The sequence below is a fragment of the Haemaphysalis longicornis genome, unplaced genomic scaffold, assembly GCF_048455015.1.
Source record: "Haemaphysalis longicornis isolate Haplotype H1 unplaced genomic scaffold, Haemaphysalis longicornis Haplotype H1 scaffold_5, whole genome shotgun sequence".
Lineage (NCBI taxonomy): Eukaryota > Metazoa > Arthropoda > Arachnida > Ixodida > Ixodidae > Haemaphysalis > Haemaphysalis longicornis.
In genome coordinates, this window is record NW_027526385.1 from 90,566,079 (window position 1) to 90,583,258 (window position 17,180).

General features: G+C 46.9%; 1 protein-coding gene across 5 annotated transcripts in view; it reads left to right on the forward strand.

Moving 5' to 3' along the window:
- LOC144138568 (multidrug resistance protein mrp-7-like) overlaps positions 1 to 13,304 on the forward strand; it is an 82,755-nt gene extending 69,451 nt beyond the window's left edge. The window contains exons 22-26 of one of the 5 annotated variants that reach the window (XM_077670919.1): positions 172 to 366; positions 9,298 to 9,456; positions 10,873 to 11,039; positions 11,992 to 12,186; positions 12,666 to 13,304. In XM_077670919.1, the coding sequence (XP_077527045.1) occupies positions 172 to 366; positions 9,298 to 9,456; positions 10,873 to 11,039; positions 11,992 to 12,186; positions 12,666 to 12,816 (867 nt within the window). In that variant the 3' untranslated portion in view covers positions 12,817 to 13,304. The remainder of the gene's footprint in view (positions 1 to 171; positions 367 to 9,297; positions 9,457 to 10,872; positions 11,040 to 11,991; positions 12,187 to 12,665) is intronic. The other 4 variants (XM_077670918.1, XM_077670920.1, XM_077670916.1 and 1 more) reach the window with 4 other exon arrangements.
- The last annotated feature ends 3,876 nt before the right edge of the window (positions 13,305 to 17,180 follow it).

The window sequence follows — 17,180 nt, forward strand, 5'->3', positions numbered from 1 at the left end:
ACGCAGTGCATTTTATTTATTACAGTACTTCATACTTTCCGTCGGCTATTGCGTTGGGAACACATTACCATCATTTTTTTCAAGAACGATTGCTTTTTATCTCAAGCCTTATCCTCTGCGTCCACACATATCATAACTTTTTTTTACAGTGCATTAGCCTTCTTGTTACAGGATGACTGCTGCAAACATGAGCCGGAGAAGTCATACCCACCGTCAACTCCTGGACCAGCCCAAATGCATACAATCCAAAATATGTGGCCTGCTGAAGGGGAAATAGTGTTTGATCATTTTACTGCGTCCTATAAGCCAGGAGTCCTACCACCAGTTCTCGACGACCTCTCTTTCGTGATTAAACCTAACGAGAAGGTAAGCAGAAATGTTCTATAATTTTTTTGGAGGCGTGAGGGCAAGTGGGAGATTTTGTTCCCAGATCCGGCTTTGCAAGTTGATGTAGGGTATGCCATAAAATCTTGCAAGCGAAACTTTTCTGCAAGGGAACCCATTAAACACGAGACAAACGCTCTGCCATTAAAGACATGTTAGGATGGGAACATCTGTGCCGATGTTGTTGCGATAAATTGAAGAGTTCAGAGAGATCACTTGCAGTGCATATTGAAGCAACATCTATGCATGGTTTATCGGCTGCAAAAGCAGCTGATTAACTTAGCGTGGGCAAGTGCATTCGATACTCACTGCTTCTTCATGTCTCTTGGAACTCAGAGTACTGCGTTGTTGCGGTGATGGCGCACTTTACACCATATGCGTAGGTGCAATGTTATAAAATTTTCAGCGACATACACATTTGCAACAACAAGAGCGCATTGCGGCAAAGACAGTTCTATAGAAAAACCAGCAATGTGCTAAACGCGCATCCTGTTCCACGAATGCTCCGCCCACCTTTTGCTGCGAAGTTCCGGATCAAACCCATTTCTGCAAATAGTACTAAGAAGCATGTTCCCCATCATCATTATTATATTCATTGTTTCTTTTCTTCGTATTCCGCTGTCATTTTGTGTATCTATCTGACGTAGCAGGCAGGCGTATTTTCCGGGCTAACCTTGTCAGCTTGATTTAACATCGCTCTGTTAAACGAGACTTCTTTTTCGGCAGAAACTGTAGCTTCTGCGGGTGAGGTACGATAATCAGATATGTTAGCGATGGATAGCAGCCATGCAGAGGGTAAGTACAATCGTTCATTGCCCGCCGCCAGCTCTCGATACGACTGAAACAAACACCACCTCGGCGAACACCATTCTACCGGGCACTAGCCATTCAAAATATGACGGATTTTGTCGCTTTCAACCAATGTCACATACTGCATTATGTACTGGTCTAAAGCTTTGATCATCAAGCTACAACGAAATTTCGAGCCTTGATGTAGGTTCCTGGCGCGTTGCCCTATTAGTGCGAAAGACGTAGACAAGCACTTGCTAGCGCCCGCGCCGGACCACTCATTGCTAATTTTAGGTTTTAAGAGAACAGGCATTTGTGACGGTTTTAGTAACTTTTCTCTCCCCTTGTATGTATGTGCAGAAACTGGCGGGTATATTGTATACAGGCGCCTAAACGTATTGAATCATCTAACCCAGGACTGTTACAGAGAATGTGTATGTAAATATATTGCTTTATAGGCCAGGACTATTTTTGTTTTATTCTATTAACAAAAGGCTGTCTATGTAAGTTAAAGAGGTACTCTTCCAGCTACTGCCTTGTACCGCTAAACTATTACTTTGTTTTTTGCGGAATGTTTCTGTCTGTAGACACTGTATATTCCTGTTTCGGTGTGATGTTTCACACTTTCGACCATCTTTTTACCATTCTTTTTTCCCAGCTGATCGCTAGGAACAGTTGATTGAATCTGTACATACTAGCCCGGCACCAATATTATCCAGTCATTTTGCGAGACTGTGGAAAATCACAATTTATTTTTTGTGTTAATTTCATCCACCGAAAGCACTAAACTAATGTAGAGAAAAACATGTTGGCATTTCAGGACGCCTTCCGCTATGCACTTCCGCTGTTCTCTCACTAGGCGCTTACGCCCTAGGAGTTAGCTGCCGGGATGTTGTGTCTGCACTCTACTCTTATGTTGCGGCAACCGCCCGGTTTCCCTGCTGGTCAGCTAAACGTTCACATGTATTTACTGTATTTTCACGTTGAAAAAATATTTTCTGTTCTGTATTTCCTTTTCTATTTTTGGCATCTAAAATAATATAGGTAACATCCAGATTAGGTACACAGTTTATTGGCCAATCCCCCATGTCGGTATTTTTAAGCTCTGAGGCAACGAATCAACCAACCATCCTTCCCCTTAAAAAAATTCGCAACAATCCACCCTGTGATTGTGGTTGGACAGCAACGCTGTAAACGGCACCCATAACGATTACTCATGAGGCGTCACTTAAATTCATTAACGTGGCTCTACAAATAGTGAAACCAGAGACAAGTGAAATGCACTTAGCCACGCCCTCTAATTCTTCAAAGAGATATTCTTTGCTAAGGTTACATCAATGCATGATGCACGAAGGGTGGTTGGTTGTGTTTTATTTGTGTAGCACATCAGTGGAAACTTCTTTTACAAAATTAAAGTAGGCTCAAACCCGGTGTTACAAGATCTCACTTTTACGTCTCTGCCGCTGCCGAGGGAGGCGACGAGATGGGCGGCCGGGATGAAGGTGGAGGAGGGGGGAAATACCTTTCTTCAGACATCTGAACGTCTCGAACGGCGACGCAGGCAAGTGGTTCCTTCACTGGAGCCCATATGCAGTCCGCGCCGCCTGTGCTCTGTCCACCAGTGAAAGTTGGGTAGGCAGGCAGGGACGGGACAGCAGCATCTCCCATTGGTCTTTTTGGGTAGCTGAGGGGAAAAGAGGAGGGGGCTCAGGGCTAAAGTCGCACACCCTGATTATGTGGCCGAGTGTTCCTACTTCTGAGCAATATTTAGAATCGGCGTCGTAAGGATTCAAGTACATTAAGTGAAGACTCGTCGGGTGCGGAAAGAAGCCGCAATGTATGAGCCGTAGGGTAGTTTGTTGTTGCCTGGAAAGGTCAGGGTAAGGCGAGGGTGGGTCTGTCTCAGGAGGCGATAATGCTCGTGACAAGCGGTTGACTGTCTTCGTGCTGCTCCATAGCCTGGGGGGCAAAAGCACTGGCTTGCTGGTGGGCGTATTCGGTGTCCTTCATGGAAGCGTGAGCGTGCGTCCAGATGAACTGAATGGAGCTGGATGGGGGGCGGTTTTTAGCACACGCAGCGCAGTTCGGGGCACCGACTCCGACTGGTAATTACGGTAGTCTTGTTGAAAATCGCTGACTACCTTCCGGACCCCTGGTTGAGTGAGAGCCAAGGGGATGGCTGCCTCTTCTGGCGCCCTCATGTCTTGGGTCTTGAGTGAGGCACACGCATGAAGGTTGGTTCTGGAGGTAGCCGCGATGAAGGCGTATTGCTGCTCTCGATGTTGGGAGGAGTCTTTGTAGATAACTGATTCCGCCGAATGTGTTGTTTCACGCTTGAGCCCGTGCTTGTCGACGGCCCCCGTCATGTGAAGGGTTCATATTTCTAAGCAAAGGGAGCCTCTTTAGTTCTTGTCGCCAAGAGTCCGGAAGTACATCACGCAGATTGACATTCCGTGCTGCCCAGCCAATTTGGTGAAGGATGCGGTGACCCACTGCAGTTCTGCTCAATCTGAGCTTCTGGTTAGAAAGATGACCCTATATTAGTATTACACGGTGCTGTGGAGCCCCATCCAAGGCAGCCTCTCCATGAATGCACTCATGGGAAGACCAATGGCCTGCTCAACCGCCTTTTTAATCAGTATATAAAGCATCTTTATGTTCCCCTTGTCGAGAAGATGACAAGGAGGGACGTCCCAGTAAATGTATCATTCCGTCTGTTTGCGAATAACCCAATTCGTTGACTGATCATGCCCACAGCCACCCTTTGATAACATTTCGCCTATATATTTCGTTCTTTCTTTTCAAATAAACAGTTATGAGACAGTGCTTGTGTCGTCTTTTCGTTTCTTTGCCCCATGCATTGGCCTGTTTCGTTAAATGAAGTACCGACTTGCCCAACTGCAAACCCTGCCTAAATTAATCGAAAGGTATCGGCTTTATTGAGGCTTCGATTCTTGTGACAACTCGCCTGATCATGTGTATGATTTGATTGATGCTGTGTTTGAGGCGCTGCAAGGAAACGTCACTCTTGGTGTTGGCCTGGAGATGTAGGCCCAGGATCTTGATGTTGGGGCTTGGAAGGATGCCCTGGTCATCAAGGATTATTTGAATGTCTTCCTTGGTGTGTCGCTTCGTGTGAGGGCGGACAACAAGGATCTCTAATTTTTTAGGTGAACACTGGAGGCCACACGCTTTAGCACATTGGCGTACTAGAAGTGAGATGCCATGAGTTGGTCTGAGCTTCCTTTCATTTTTGAAACTCCTAGCGCATGCTCAAGGCGTGCACACGGCCGCTACACGTGCCGTGGGCGGAGCGCACAGCAGTGCGACATGTCGGGGGACGCTATCACGTGGCATTCAGTGAGAATGCAGCTGGTCAACGCCGCCTCTATAATCATTGCCTAACGTATGAGCGAAAAACGGCCAAACAGCCACTCACCTGCTGCTCTCTCCTACCCTTTCCCGCTCCGTAGCCTTCCTGCGTCTCGTCCGCCAGCCAGTGCCACTTCTGGAAAACTAGGCGAAATAGTTGACAGTTTGTCTCGCGTTTTCCCGGCGGTGCTCCTACGCCTGCTTGTTGTTTACTACGCCTGTCTGTCTCGGTCTGTCGCTGATAAAACCGCCTGCGCCACGGCGGACGCAAAACTACTTGTGGTCCCGTAGACTGATGCCGGCTTTGCGCGCTGACCTACTGGGATCGCGGGCTCCGAAATGTTCTGAGTAGGGCATCTCCCCTCTCTCCCCTCTGCGTTTCGGCCTTGTTTTGTTCACGCTGTTCGCACTCCTCATCGGTACACAGTTTTAAAATCAAGGACTGTACTGTCCCAGCGCCCTCACGGCGTGGCAGGACCCTCAACTGCTCATACTTTTGTTTTCTATTATCCCCCAAAATTTACAAGCACGTGATATTTTTCGAACAGTATTGGTAGAAGTGAGCGCTTAAACAGAAAATGTGCCCGCAATTTTTTGTTCCGTAAATGCTCTTGGGAGAAATATACCCGTAAAATAATGATCAAATGCAGCGCAGCAGAAACACACGGGACGGAACATTTGATCACTATGAACTTCCAACTAGCCCGGTCTACAGCTTTACTTGGTAAAATAATGGGTGTACTATCCCAAAATATCGTTTCAATGTTGCTTTTTGTCTACCCGGCAATAATATGTTCTTACACTATTTCAGTTTGCCTATGTCAGTCATAATACGAAAGAATTTGCGCCAATCCACCCTGTGAATGTGGTTGGAAAGCAAAGCTGTAAATGACACCCACAACGATTACCCATGCGACGTCCCTTAAATTCACTCACGTTTCTCTACAATTGGTGAAACCAGAGAGAAGTGAAATGCACTTAACCACACCATTTATTACTTCAAAGAGATATTATTGGTAAGGTTAAATCAATGCATGATGCATGAAAGGTGGTTGGGTGAGTTATTGGTGTGGCACATTAGTGGAAACTTTTGTTTTATTAAAGGAAGCTCAAACGCGGTGTTAGACGATCTTTTCCGTGTCTGCTGCCGCGGAGGGAGGCGACGAGATCGGAGGCAGAGGCGAAGGCGGATAGGAGAAGGAGGAACTGCTTCTATTCAGATTTCTGAACGGCCCAGAGTGCGGGCCGAGGGAGTGGTTCCTTCTTCACTGGAGCCCATATGCAGTCCGCGCCGCCTGTGCTCTGTCCAACAGCTGTGCTGCGTATGAAGAAGGGGCTGGACAGCAGCATGTCCCATTGCTATGGTTGCGGAGTTGACCGAAAGAGAGGAGGGTGCGCAGGACTAAAGTCGCACACTCCGATTATGTGGCGGAGTGTTCCTACTTGTGAGCAAAATTTACATGCAGCGTCGTAGCGATTCGGGTGCATTAAGTGAACACGTGTCGGGTGTGGGAAGGAGCCGAATTGTATGAGCCGTAGGGTAGTTTTTTATTATTTGGAAAGGTCGGGTAAGGCGAAGGTAGGGTGTCTTTGAAGGCAATAATGCTGGGTTATCTCCCTAAACGTGACACTCGGGTGACTGCCCTCGTGCAGCTCCATAGCATGGGGGGTAAAAGCGCAGGCTTGTTGGGGGGAGTATTCGTCGCCCTCCGTGAAAGCGTGAGAGGGCGTCCAGATGAGTTGACTGGAAGCGGCTGGGGAGTGGATTTTTAGCCCACACAGTGCAGGTCGGGACACCCAACCCGGCTGGTAATTCCGGTAGGCTTGTTGCGAATCGTTGACCACCTTCTTAACCCTTGGTTGATTTAGAGCCAAGGCGATGGCTGACTCTTCTGCTGCCGTCATGTCTTGGGTCTTGAGTGCGGTACACGCAAGGAGGTTGGTTCTGGAGGTAGGCACGATGATGGTGTATTGCTGCCCTCGACGTTGGGAGGCGTCTGTGTAGATAACTGCGTGATCCCCACCGAGGGTGGCGTTGAGCGCTTGAGCCCGGGCTTGTGGGCGACCCTCGTCGTATGAGGGGTTCATATTTCTAAGCAAAATGATCATACTTCTAAGGGTTCATAAGGTTCATATTTCTTGGCAAAGGGATCATCTTTAGTTCTTGTCGCCAAAAAACTGGGAGTGCATCAACCGGAGTGACATCCTGTGCTGTCCAGACAATCTGGTGAAGGATGCGGCGACTCACCGCAGTTCTGCTCAGGTGGAGCTTCGGGTTAGAAAGTAGGCCCTCTGTCAGCTCTTCGACCGTGTTGTGGAGCCCTGTGCTAAGCAGCCTCCCTGTGGACGCACTCATTGGAAGACCAAGCCTCTCTGTGAACGCACTCATTGGAAGACCAATGGCATGCTCAACCGCCTTTCTAACCCTTGTATGAAGCATGTTTATGTCCTCCTGGATGAGAAGAAGGCAGGGGGTTGGCGTAAGTGGTTCTCGAGAGGACTAAAGTTTAAATTATTCGGAAGCAATCGGATTCCCTGAGGCCTCGCTTCTTGGTGGCAACTCGCCTGGTTATGTGTATGTTTTGAGTGATGACTTGTTGGAGGCGCTGTAAGGGTACGTCACTCTTGGCGTTGGCCTGGAGATGGAGGCCCAGGATCTTGATGCTGGGCCTGGAAGGATGCCGTGGCCATCAAGGATTATTTGAATGTCTTCCTTGGTGTGTCACTTCGTGTGAGGGCGGACGACAAGGATCTCTGATTTTTTACGTGAACACTGGAGGCCAAAGGTTTGTTAAATGAAGCTTGTTAAAATTACGCTGACGTTGGCGTACTAGAAGTGAGATGCCATGCGTTGGTGTGAGCTTCCTTTATTTTGTAACTTGTTGCACATGCGCAAGACGCCCACAGGGGCGCTAGACGGGCCTCGGGTGGACCACACAGCGGCGGGAGCGGTCGCGTGACGCTATCACGTGGCATTCAGCGACAGTGCAAGGGGTAAACCCGTAGATGTGCTTGTTGAGTGCAGCACCTGTCTTCGTGTTTCTCGGTGGGCTCGTAGCTAAATTGGTAGGAGAACGGGCTCTCGCTTTGTTGCTCTATGAGTTCCAGGATCGATTTCTGGTGGTGCCAGTAACTTTTATTTGTTCGCGGGAGTTTTCTGTCGACACCGACTGTCTCGAAAAAGCCTTGAAGGGTAGAGGTAAAAAGAGTTGCTTTAAAATCGTGAGGAGCGGTCCCAGAGCCGACCTGATGTAAGCATCCCTCTTGTAGCGTGTCACCGTCTGCCTCGTCAATGGGCACTGACGAAGGAAACGTGTTGCGGTGTGCACAAGGGTCGAGATTGAGCGTGGACAGAGTTGAACGCGCTGGCGTTAAAAAAACATTTATCTCGCTTAAAACTATATTTCTTCCGGTCAAACTGTCACGACCGCTAGGCAATAGATCTGTCTAACAAATTTGCCTTCCCTTTAATTTCACACGGAGCACGTCATGAGGGCATTTGCAGCTAATTAAACGCACAAAATTTTCTTTTACGCAAAATTGGTATTTTGTGGGCAAGCAAGACAGTGCTTAGCGTTTTCATGTACAGTCTAACCTCGTTATAACGAAGTAGTATAGAGGCAATAAATTAGTTCGTTATATCCCATATTCGTTAAAACCGCAGAGGTAAAAATGGGCTAGGTAATAAATCGGCGATCTGGCTCGCGCAACAATTCTGCATAAAAACGCTTTGTTCTAGGCTCCAATCCCACTATGAAACAAGCTAGTCCTTATTTGTCTCCTGGTGGCATTTCAAACTTAACAGACAGGAGCGCGAGAAAGTGAAATTAGAAGTGAACAAAGTTCGTTCGGTAAAACAGGACGGCCTTCTTATTTACTTGAAGGAGGATGTGGCTTTCGCCTGGTGGCTTTTCATAGTTTAAGTGGAATGCAATTTTTCAATTTACACTGAATAAAGGACCTTCAACGACTGAAACGCGGTTCCTTTGTCTCACTTTTAAAATAGTTCTTTTATTATTCTAGCTGCCGAGTTTTGAGCCTCGCGGGAACCAAACATTTCTTCATTATAGCCGATATCGCGCGGCTCTCGAGGTTTCGGTTTTGTTATAAAAAGAATCGGTGTCATTGAAATTAAGCCTGACCAAACGAACTTCGTATTTAGTTCGCTATATCCGTTAATTCGGTATTTCCGTGTTGGCTATAACAAGGTTCGACTATATTTCCTTTCAAATTGAACATCTACAATGCAAATGATCATATAAGCTCTGAAGACCACATAAAGATCCCCTGTGGTGGAAAATAATCGGCAGCCGTCCAGTACGGCGCACTCCATCGCCTGTGTAGCGTTGGTGCGTAAAACACAACAATGAATCAATCAAGACAAGATCCGAAAAATGCTTGCTTTAAACATGGTGAAATTGTTGTTGACAACCACATTCAACGTAAAGGCATTTATTAGGCGCAATATTTCATCATTATGGGCACTTTTCAGAACGCAAGTTTGATTTCTGCGTAAAACAGATGAAAGTGCCTTATTTTATGACAATTGTTTAGATATGCTGAATAAAGCCGCTTAAATGATTGCTCACGGTACTATAACTGTTTTGTCGAAAGTACTTTACACAAGTTCATAAACTTTGCGCTAACAAATCCAGGAATTTATGATTTAATTAGAAGGAGGCGTTAGCAACATTTGGTCCATGCCCCAGCTTTCACGTTTGGTTGCAACCGTCCCTTGCGTTCCTTTCTCAGGTTGGAGTGGTTGGCAGGACGGGCGCGGGCAAGTCGTCCCTCATACTCGCTTTGCTGAGGGTCCTGAAGCCATCAAGTGGGGGCATTGTCATTGACAACGTGGATATCTCTTCGCTTCCACTGCGCAAGCTTCGGTCCGCCATCACCGTGATTCCGCAGGTGAGGAGCTCATTTCTCTTACTATACTCACCAGCAATGTTGCTAGTACACAATAACTCACGCTGGTGCATGTCGTGTGGACTTGCGCTGGAGAGCCAGTGGGAGAGAAATAGCGTCTCCTGGTTATTTGAACTGACGCTGACTTTTTCTATGCTGCAGTCACCATCATCATCATCGTCATCATCACCAGCCTATCTACGTTTACTGCAGGGCAAAGGTCTCTCCCATTAATCTCCAATTACCCCGGTCCTGTGCTAACTGCGACCAATTTATCCCGGCAAACTTCTTGATCTCGTCTGCCCATCTAACTTTCTTCTGCGCCCTGCTACGCTGGCCTTCTCTAGGGATCCACTCTGTTACCCTTAATGACCAACGGTCATCTTGTCTTGGTATTAGATGACCTGCCCCCGTCCATTTCTTCTTAATTTCTACTAATATGTCCTTAACACGCGGTTGTTCCCTGACCCACTCCGCTCTCTTCTTGTCCCTTAATGTTACACCTATCATCTTCCGCTCCATTGTCCACTCAGTCGTTCTCAATTTAAGTTAAACCCTCTTAGTGAGCCTCAAAGTGTCTGCCCCGTAGTTGAGTACAGTTAAGATGCAGCTGTCATACGCTTTCTTCTTCAGGAACAATGCTGCAGTAAGATTAGTCAGAGCTTTATTTTCTGGGCTTGGTGTCTGTTATTGTACACGCGGCTTTGATAGTAAAGATGGCAATTTTGTTCGTAATTCAGAAAAGCGTCCGTCTTCCCTGAGCTGAGTAAACGCAAATAGTTTGGTCCCCTGCTGGGCCCCTGGCAACAACTAGCACCAACCGATTAGTGGCCCGTCGACTGCTCATGGGTGCGTCAGCGTCCAGTACCCAGAAATTAGTGGTTACTCATAGGAGTAGAAAAGAAGACACGGGAGTGGAATTTACAGAAAATGGATTGACATTCGGGGATGACGAAATGGAAGAGGAGCAATAGAAGGATAATGGCTGAGAGATAAAGTGAGGTAGGAGAGGAAGAGGAGAATAAAATGAAAGAGGGTGTACGGGAAACGGAAAGGCAATGGGGCGAGCTGGGCGGGAGGGGAAGGGATAGAGAAGGAAATATGAGGGAAATCTATAGTGGGGATGAGAAAAGAGGGGAGCGGAAGACTTCAGGTTACAAAAAGGGGAAGAGTGGGGAGGGGAATCGAAGGTAGGCGAAAACAAAGTAAATAGTAAAGAGGGAGGAGTATGGCGGATGAAATAAGAGGGCAAGGGAAAGATAGGTTGATGGGAGGAGGGAGACAAGGAGAGAAAAGGATAGGCGTCACGTAGCAGTGCTGCAGAAACGCAATCGTTTCTTGACGTAATTTGCAAAGAAGCGAGCAGGTACGTGGCCATTTCGTTAATACAATGCTGTCTTCATCACTTTGTTCTCGCAGGAACCATACCTAATGAAGGGCAGCTTGCGGGACAACCTGGACGGACTGCGCTGTCATTCGGACGAGCAAGTCTGGGAAGCTCTGAGAAAGGCGCACATGGCAGATTTCGTATCCAAGCAAGCAGATGCGCTGCTTATGGAGATCGACGACGGAGCAGAGAATCTCAGGTATGTTGTGTTCGCCCACTCGATTACTGTCCTACACTTTTTATAGCAACCTTCGTGACGAACCCGAATTAGAGTCTTATGAGCTCACTAGGGTTGCATCAATATTTTGACGCAGTGGTTCATCATCTTTAGTAAGTTACATTTCCGTTCGACAGAAAAAATTACATCACCGACATGTCCGGAACTTTCCCTACAGTCACCGGCACTATGACTTTATTGTTATTTGTATTCCGGCTTCTTACCTGAAAATGTTTACAGTTAAGCGCTTTAGAACACGTTGCCGAGGTATTATTTATATATATATAGTGGGCTTGATTAGCCAACGTCAGTGCCATACTATATACCCGGAGCTTACACTGACCTGGGCTGCCATGAGCTAAACCATGGAAGTCGGCTTGCAAAAATATGGAACAAACCGTGCGACTGTGTTGTATTTGAGGATTCGCTAGCATGGTGAACCTTTATTTTTAAAATTCATTATTAACTATTCTAGAATCTATTTTAAAGGAGCAGCTAGTCGCTTATGCTTGTGTCTCTTCCGTTCTTCGCTGTGCGTCAAGTGGCAATCTACTTTCTCTAATCGTCAAAGGTGGTCAAGAACACAGTTTTGTGTCTGTGTTCAAAGAACAAGTCATACCTACACATGCCTGAACAGCACAATCTTTGAACAATAAACCTGAGAACAATCCCATGCCTTGACTGTTGTAAAAATATTACGCTTTTGCTCAACAATATATCCTTCTTGCGGCAAGCAAAGACAGATTGTCAGCAATGTCGTTTAAACAATATTGAACAAACTACGTTCCAACTGGTAGAGATGACTTTTGGTGCACAAGGTTTGCCGTTGCAAAGCAGAAGACACCTAATATGGTGGTGCGTGTGCTTCCCAATTGTGCTTTGTTGGCGCGGTTACTAATAATAAAATTTGTGTTCATGCTTTCTTCGTACGCAGCGCTGGCCAGCATCAGCTTCTGTGCTTAGCCCGGGCTCTCCTCAGGGCGCCCCGGGTGCTTTTGCTTGACGAGGCGACTTCGCGCCTGGACGGGGACACGGACCGACTGATCCAGCAGACATTGAAGGAGGGCTTCGCTGCGTCCACCGTACTGACGGTCGCCCATCGCCTTCACACGGTGCTCCATTGCGATAGGTGGGTGAAATGCACGTTATGGCCGTCTTGAAAGGGCCCCGCACGACACCCGGCACAGCGTCGGCCCCCTTGTATGCACACAACCAGCATTCGCTAGTACTCTGGTCGGGTGCAGTGATATTGGATTAATCTGGTCCCCTTATTCTGCACACGGATACCAGCATACATTGAAATCGGTACGGCTCTACCAGTGCATCGGCTCTACCGGTGCAGCACCGGGCTCAGTGCTCTATTTCTCTGCTAACGTGCACACCGGGTTTGTGAAAGAGTGCGTGTAATGTAAAGTTCCGATGACAGTGGTGTACTCTTCTCCATAGAATGCCCTGTTTTTTTGAAGTGCACATTCCACTGCGTAGACGTTCCAGAACCATACTACGCATGCGCTTGCGTGCGTGCTCCGCTGTAGCTCTATATTGTAGCCGCCTACATGTCTATTTATCGTGCCTCCTAAGCGGAGTACTTGTCCGCCTTCTTTTCAGGATCCTCGTCATGACAGACGGCCGCATTGCGGAACTTGGCTCGGTAGGCGAGCTAGCGGCGAACCCTACCTCAATATTCGCAGTGATGGCACGTGCTGCAGGAATCGACATCTCCACCTTGACAAATAACGACTTTCACGTACGCTTGTAATAAATGCCCTAACCTTGTGCAACAGCCTGGTTTAAAATACCACACCCATTCTTTTATTTGGTAAAGTGTGGCTTTTAATACTGAAATAGCCGGAACCGTTATATATTTTACCGCGCAGCTTGTAGTGTAGCTGTAGGTGAGGCCGTAACGGCCACCACTTTCAGCGTTGACCTCTGACGGGACATTTGATTCCCTCATAGATAGAAGCCCAGCCCTTCCTGACGTGTCAAGCGCCCCCACTGATTCGCCTGAAACACTCCCATATTGATGTTCAATCTGAGTAGTCATAGGGTGGAGTCGCGGGTTTTACGAGGATGCCCTGAGGTCAAGTCTCAGCAATCCTAAGTTTTTAGGGGCGAACCATCTTAGGTGCTTCGGCTGTCAGCGTCTCCTGTCGTCGTCAACTCATGTAGTGACGGTACTAAAACGCCGGGACACTCATTTTTCAACGCTCGTGATAGAACTTAACGCGTACGCAAAGAAAAGTGTATAATGGACAAAACCGGTTCCAAATAAACCTATATCAGTTAAATATTTGTGGAACACTCCCTGTCCGCTTCAGCAACCGTCAAGCACAAGCAGAAGCTGTGTTTAGACGAGTGATAATTTGTGTTACCTTCGGGTACCCACCGGGTCTCGACGCTAGGTGTGACCGGGTCGGGTGGTCGGTCTAAGCAAGAAAAGGCACACTTACCGGTGCCGGGGCCTCCTTGATCACCGAGGACGAGCACACAGGGCGAGGCGATGAAATTGCATTACACTCGTGTTGACCCCTGCCACTACCCCGAACTGAGGAAGATGGCACATTCAAATGGCTTAAATCCGGTTCAACGCAAGAGAGGGCGCCACCGCCTCAGCAAGAGCGCGATTGATCCTTGCATCGGCGCTTCTCCGGCGCCCACTCAGCGCGCGCAGTGTGGCAAGAGAGATATTTACAATCTTTGAATACGCTTATACACTGCATGCTTCACTCCTCCTCAGGATTCGCGTTTGTGGAGCTGGCCCCGGATTTTTTCGCCAACACAATTTTTTACTTGTAAAATGGTCTCTAATGTCAATCCAACGCACTTCTTTGTGAATAAGGTGGTTGGATATCTTTTTGGGCGGCTTAGATGCTGGTTGTAGCATTCCAAAACGTTTAAGTAACGTTCAGTTTAAGTTTAGGTAACGTTCAGAAACAAACCGCAATTGGAGGGCGTGTATTTATCTCGGTACAAATATCGTAACTGAGGCAGCACAACATGACACTTTTGCACTCAGAGGTGGTTGTCAAGGCCAGTCGCAGAACTTTGTCGAGGCTGCGCTTATTAAAATGCTCAAACTAAGCTTATCAGGTGTATTCACTTCAATCTTTAGTCACTCGCCGCAAGATCTCTGTTTTGCTTTTTTCACAAATATGTACTTAACCAATAAAAAAAACAAGACTACCCATTGAATGACCCCTCTACTTATCAAACCGTAAACCATTTAGTTTTTCGCTTATCTATGGCAAAACAAATTAATTAACAAATTTCCATGTGCCATCAGGCTCTATAACGATCTTCCTGATAACGATGACACAGAATCTGGCACTTACCTAGATTTATTCTACCGAAAGTTAGTGTTACATTTCTCTTTGTGGTTTCATTATTCAAAAGTGTGTTTTTGTTTTCATATCTATGTGGCACTAGCATTGCGCCGTGAACGGCTTAAAACCATTTTGAACTTGGGTTTGTATTTGTATTAATTTTTTGTCCTGTACTCTACTGCTTTAGTTCCTATTTTATGGTACCTCAACAAAACGGCACTTACTGATAACTGCATTAGAGCAACGAGGAAAGGAGCTTCGGCGAGTAGCCAAACATTGGAGATAGGCTATCTTAGCCTATAGCCTATCTTTGGCTACTCAAACTCAAAAATTTTTGGCCTGCATGTATGTATGTATGTATGTGTGTATGTATGTATGTATGTATGTATGTATGTCTCGATTCAGGCACCCAGCCAAAAGTTAAAATGGAGTATTGGGCAAGATATTTATATAGTCAGAATATGTTTATTCTAATAAATCGTGGAATACGATCCATACTCACCAACAGCTTTCCACAGAAGGATAATGTTAGGCGTATTTGAGAAATAATGTCACTACATAACTGGTGATTGCAGTGTTCTCGCAACAAAAATGTACACGTGTACTCAATTTTTGCGTGAGCCAATTTTAAAAAAAAAATCTTAAAATAATGTTTTAACAACGAAGTACAAACAAGGCTGACGTCCGACCCTCGTGCTCGCGGATCGAGCGCTATGACCCAGCAGTCCTCAGAGATTGCGCAGCAGTGCAAACTCCGTGAAATTGAACTCCGCAAACCTCCACTGGATGTACCCAGGCAGGATCGGAACAGTGTGAGAGGCGGGCGGATGAGACGGGAGAAATGTAACTACGTGCCAGGGGAGACAGAAGACTATCACCTATGCACCAGCACTTCGAAGAAGGGGGAATAAACATAATTGGAGCAGTCAATTTTGTTGGGTTGACCGCCAGGTGGGGGAACTCCTTAGTCCAGGTAGCCCTGGGTCTTAGCAGCCTGTCCCGTCCGGTCTACCAGATGTTGCTGGTGATCCGTTTTGGAGCTGTTCAAGCAACCCTCCCACTGCCTGCATGCGACGCCGTCTGCTAACCAAGCGCTCCCAGACTTTCTACTTAGGAAAGTGCAAGCACCAAAAACGCGCGTGTGATTGTTGTTATTGTTAGTGATGCTGTTGTTGTTGTTTTGTTGCTGTCAGAAAGTTTTGATAAAAAAGGACCCCACGTCTGGAGTTCTTGAAGAGAAATAATACGAAGGTTAGCTCTGGGAGAGTAAAACTGCGATGGCAGCGAGCAGGACCTGACAAATGTGAGCCACCACAGCTCGCCACCAAACCGCCCGGTGGCGTATTCACAATCCCTATCCCGTAATGGCCCGCGCTTGCTTGGGGAACTTTCGATAGCAGAAACGTACTTAAAGCAGATAAACAGTATCCTAAGTAAAATAGCAAAATGTCGAACCAACCTAAAATAGTCAAAACAACCTCGAATTTAAAAAAAATCAATATTGCGCATTCGCTTAGCGCTGCCAGCCTTCGGTCGCGTAGGTACGGGACACTAGAAACCGACCTAAAAGCTACAGAACCAGCCGACATAAAAAATATTCAGAAGCACTAGCCGCCTAGTAAGGAATAAAATCATGGTTAGTTTTTTGCTTTGAAACTAAGTTACCAGACTTCAGTTCCACAGGAATTTTCTAGCAGTCAGAGCTAAAATCTGCACGGTGGATGTAGTGCTGCCACGGATAATTTCGGAACCCCATTTGTGACAGAAGGCCAGGCACTGGTGGCTAAGGTAACCTCAACGTGGGAGTAAAGTGTATAATCGCTAATAACAAAACGAGGTTTCTATAACAAGGTCTCCGAGAAATACTCATCTGGCGGTGCCACTGCGATTTTTCTGAGGTCTGTGGCTTATTGTATTTTTATTTGCGATATTATCCCCTTCGATATAATTTAGAAAGCTTCTAAGGTACAAGTTCGCAACCATTTCTTTCAGGAAGTCGAGAACAAAGCGGGGTTGCCCCCCCCCCCCCCCCAGCCCCCAAGAGAGATCGAGGGGTCTCCCATGATGCACGCCTGTTCTGCACAGGTGCCTTGATCTCACTGCATTCAGCTAAGGACACCTTCATAAGAAGTAATTTTGTCAGCGTCTTCGGTAGAAGCCGTGCAGAAGGCGCAGTTGTTTGTAAACGGGGCATGGTATCTTGGTGGCTACGCCCGGGTCACCGTAGGAGAGAGGGCCAACGCAAGTAGAGGTCTACTCAGCAAGACTTCCTTCCAGGAAAGCGAGCCCGATGGGGAGGTCTGTTTCACACGGTGGGAAGGAGCGCCTGTTGCGAGAAAAGATCTTCCTTTTGCTAGACAACTTGTTCAAGGGGGTCAGTTGTCAGGAAAGGCTTTTTTTCCCTAGTGTCCGTGTTTAAGTGCGCTACCTTCAAGATGTGCCATATGGACTACCTACTAGCCCAGTTGTCACTTCTTCCACATGAACGGTGAGTGTATTACGCCGGATCTGTAACATTCGAAGAAGGCAGTGTAGGTTTCGAGTATTTTGTGAATCTTTTAAGACTGACGAGATGGAGGCTACGCTTTCCAAATCCTGTAAGGCAGCCATAAAATGAGTGTAAAGGTGTTCTGTAGAACTAACAGGGGCTTGAAGAGAAACGGCATTAGGGTCTGCAGTTTGTCCAGATTGCAAGAAGCTTTGCCGACAAAGAAGGGAAGATTAGAAGTATTTCATACGTGCAGGTTTGCAAGAGATAGACTCTTTTCTATGATATAGACATTGCATCGCTTGAGTT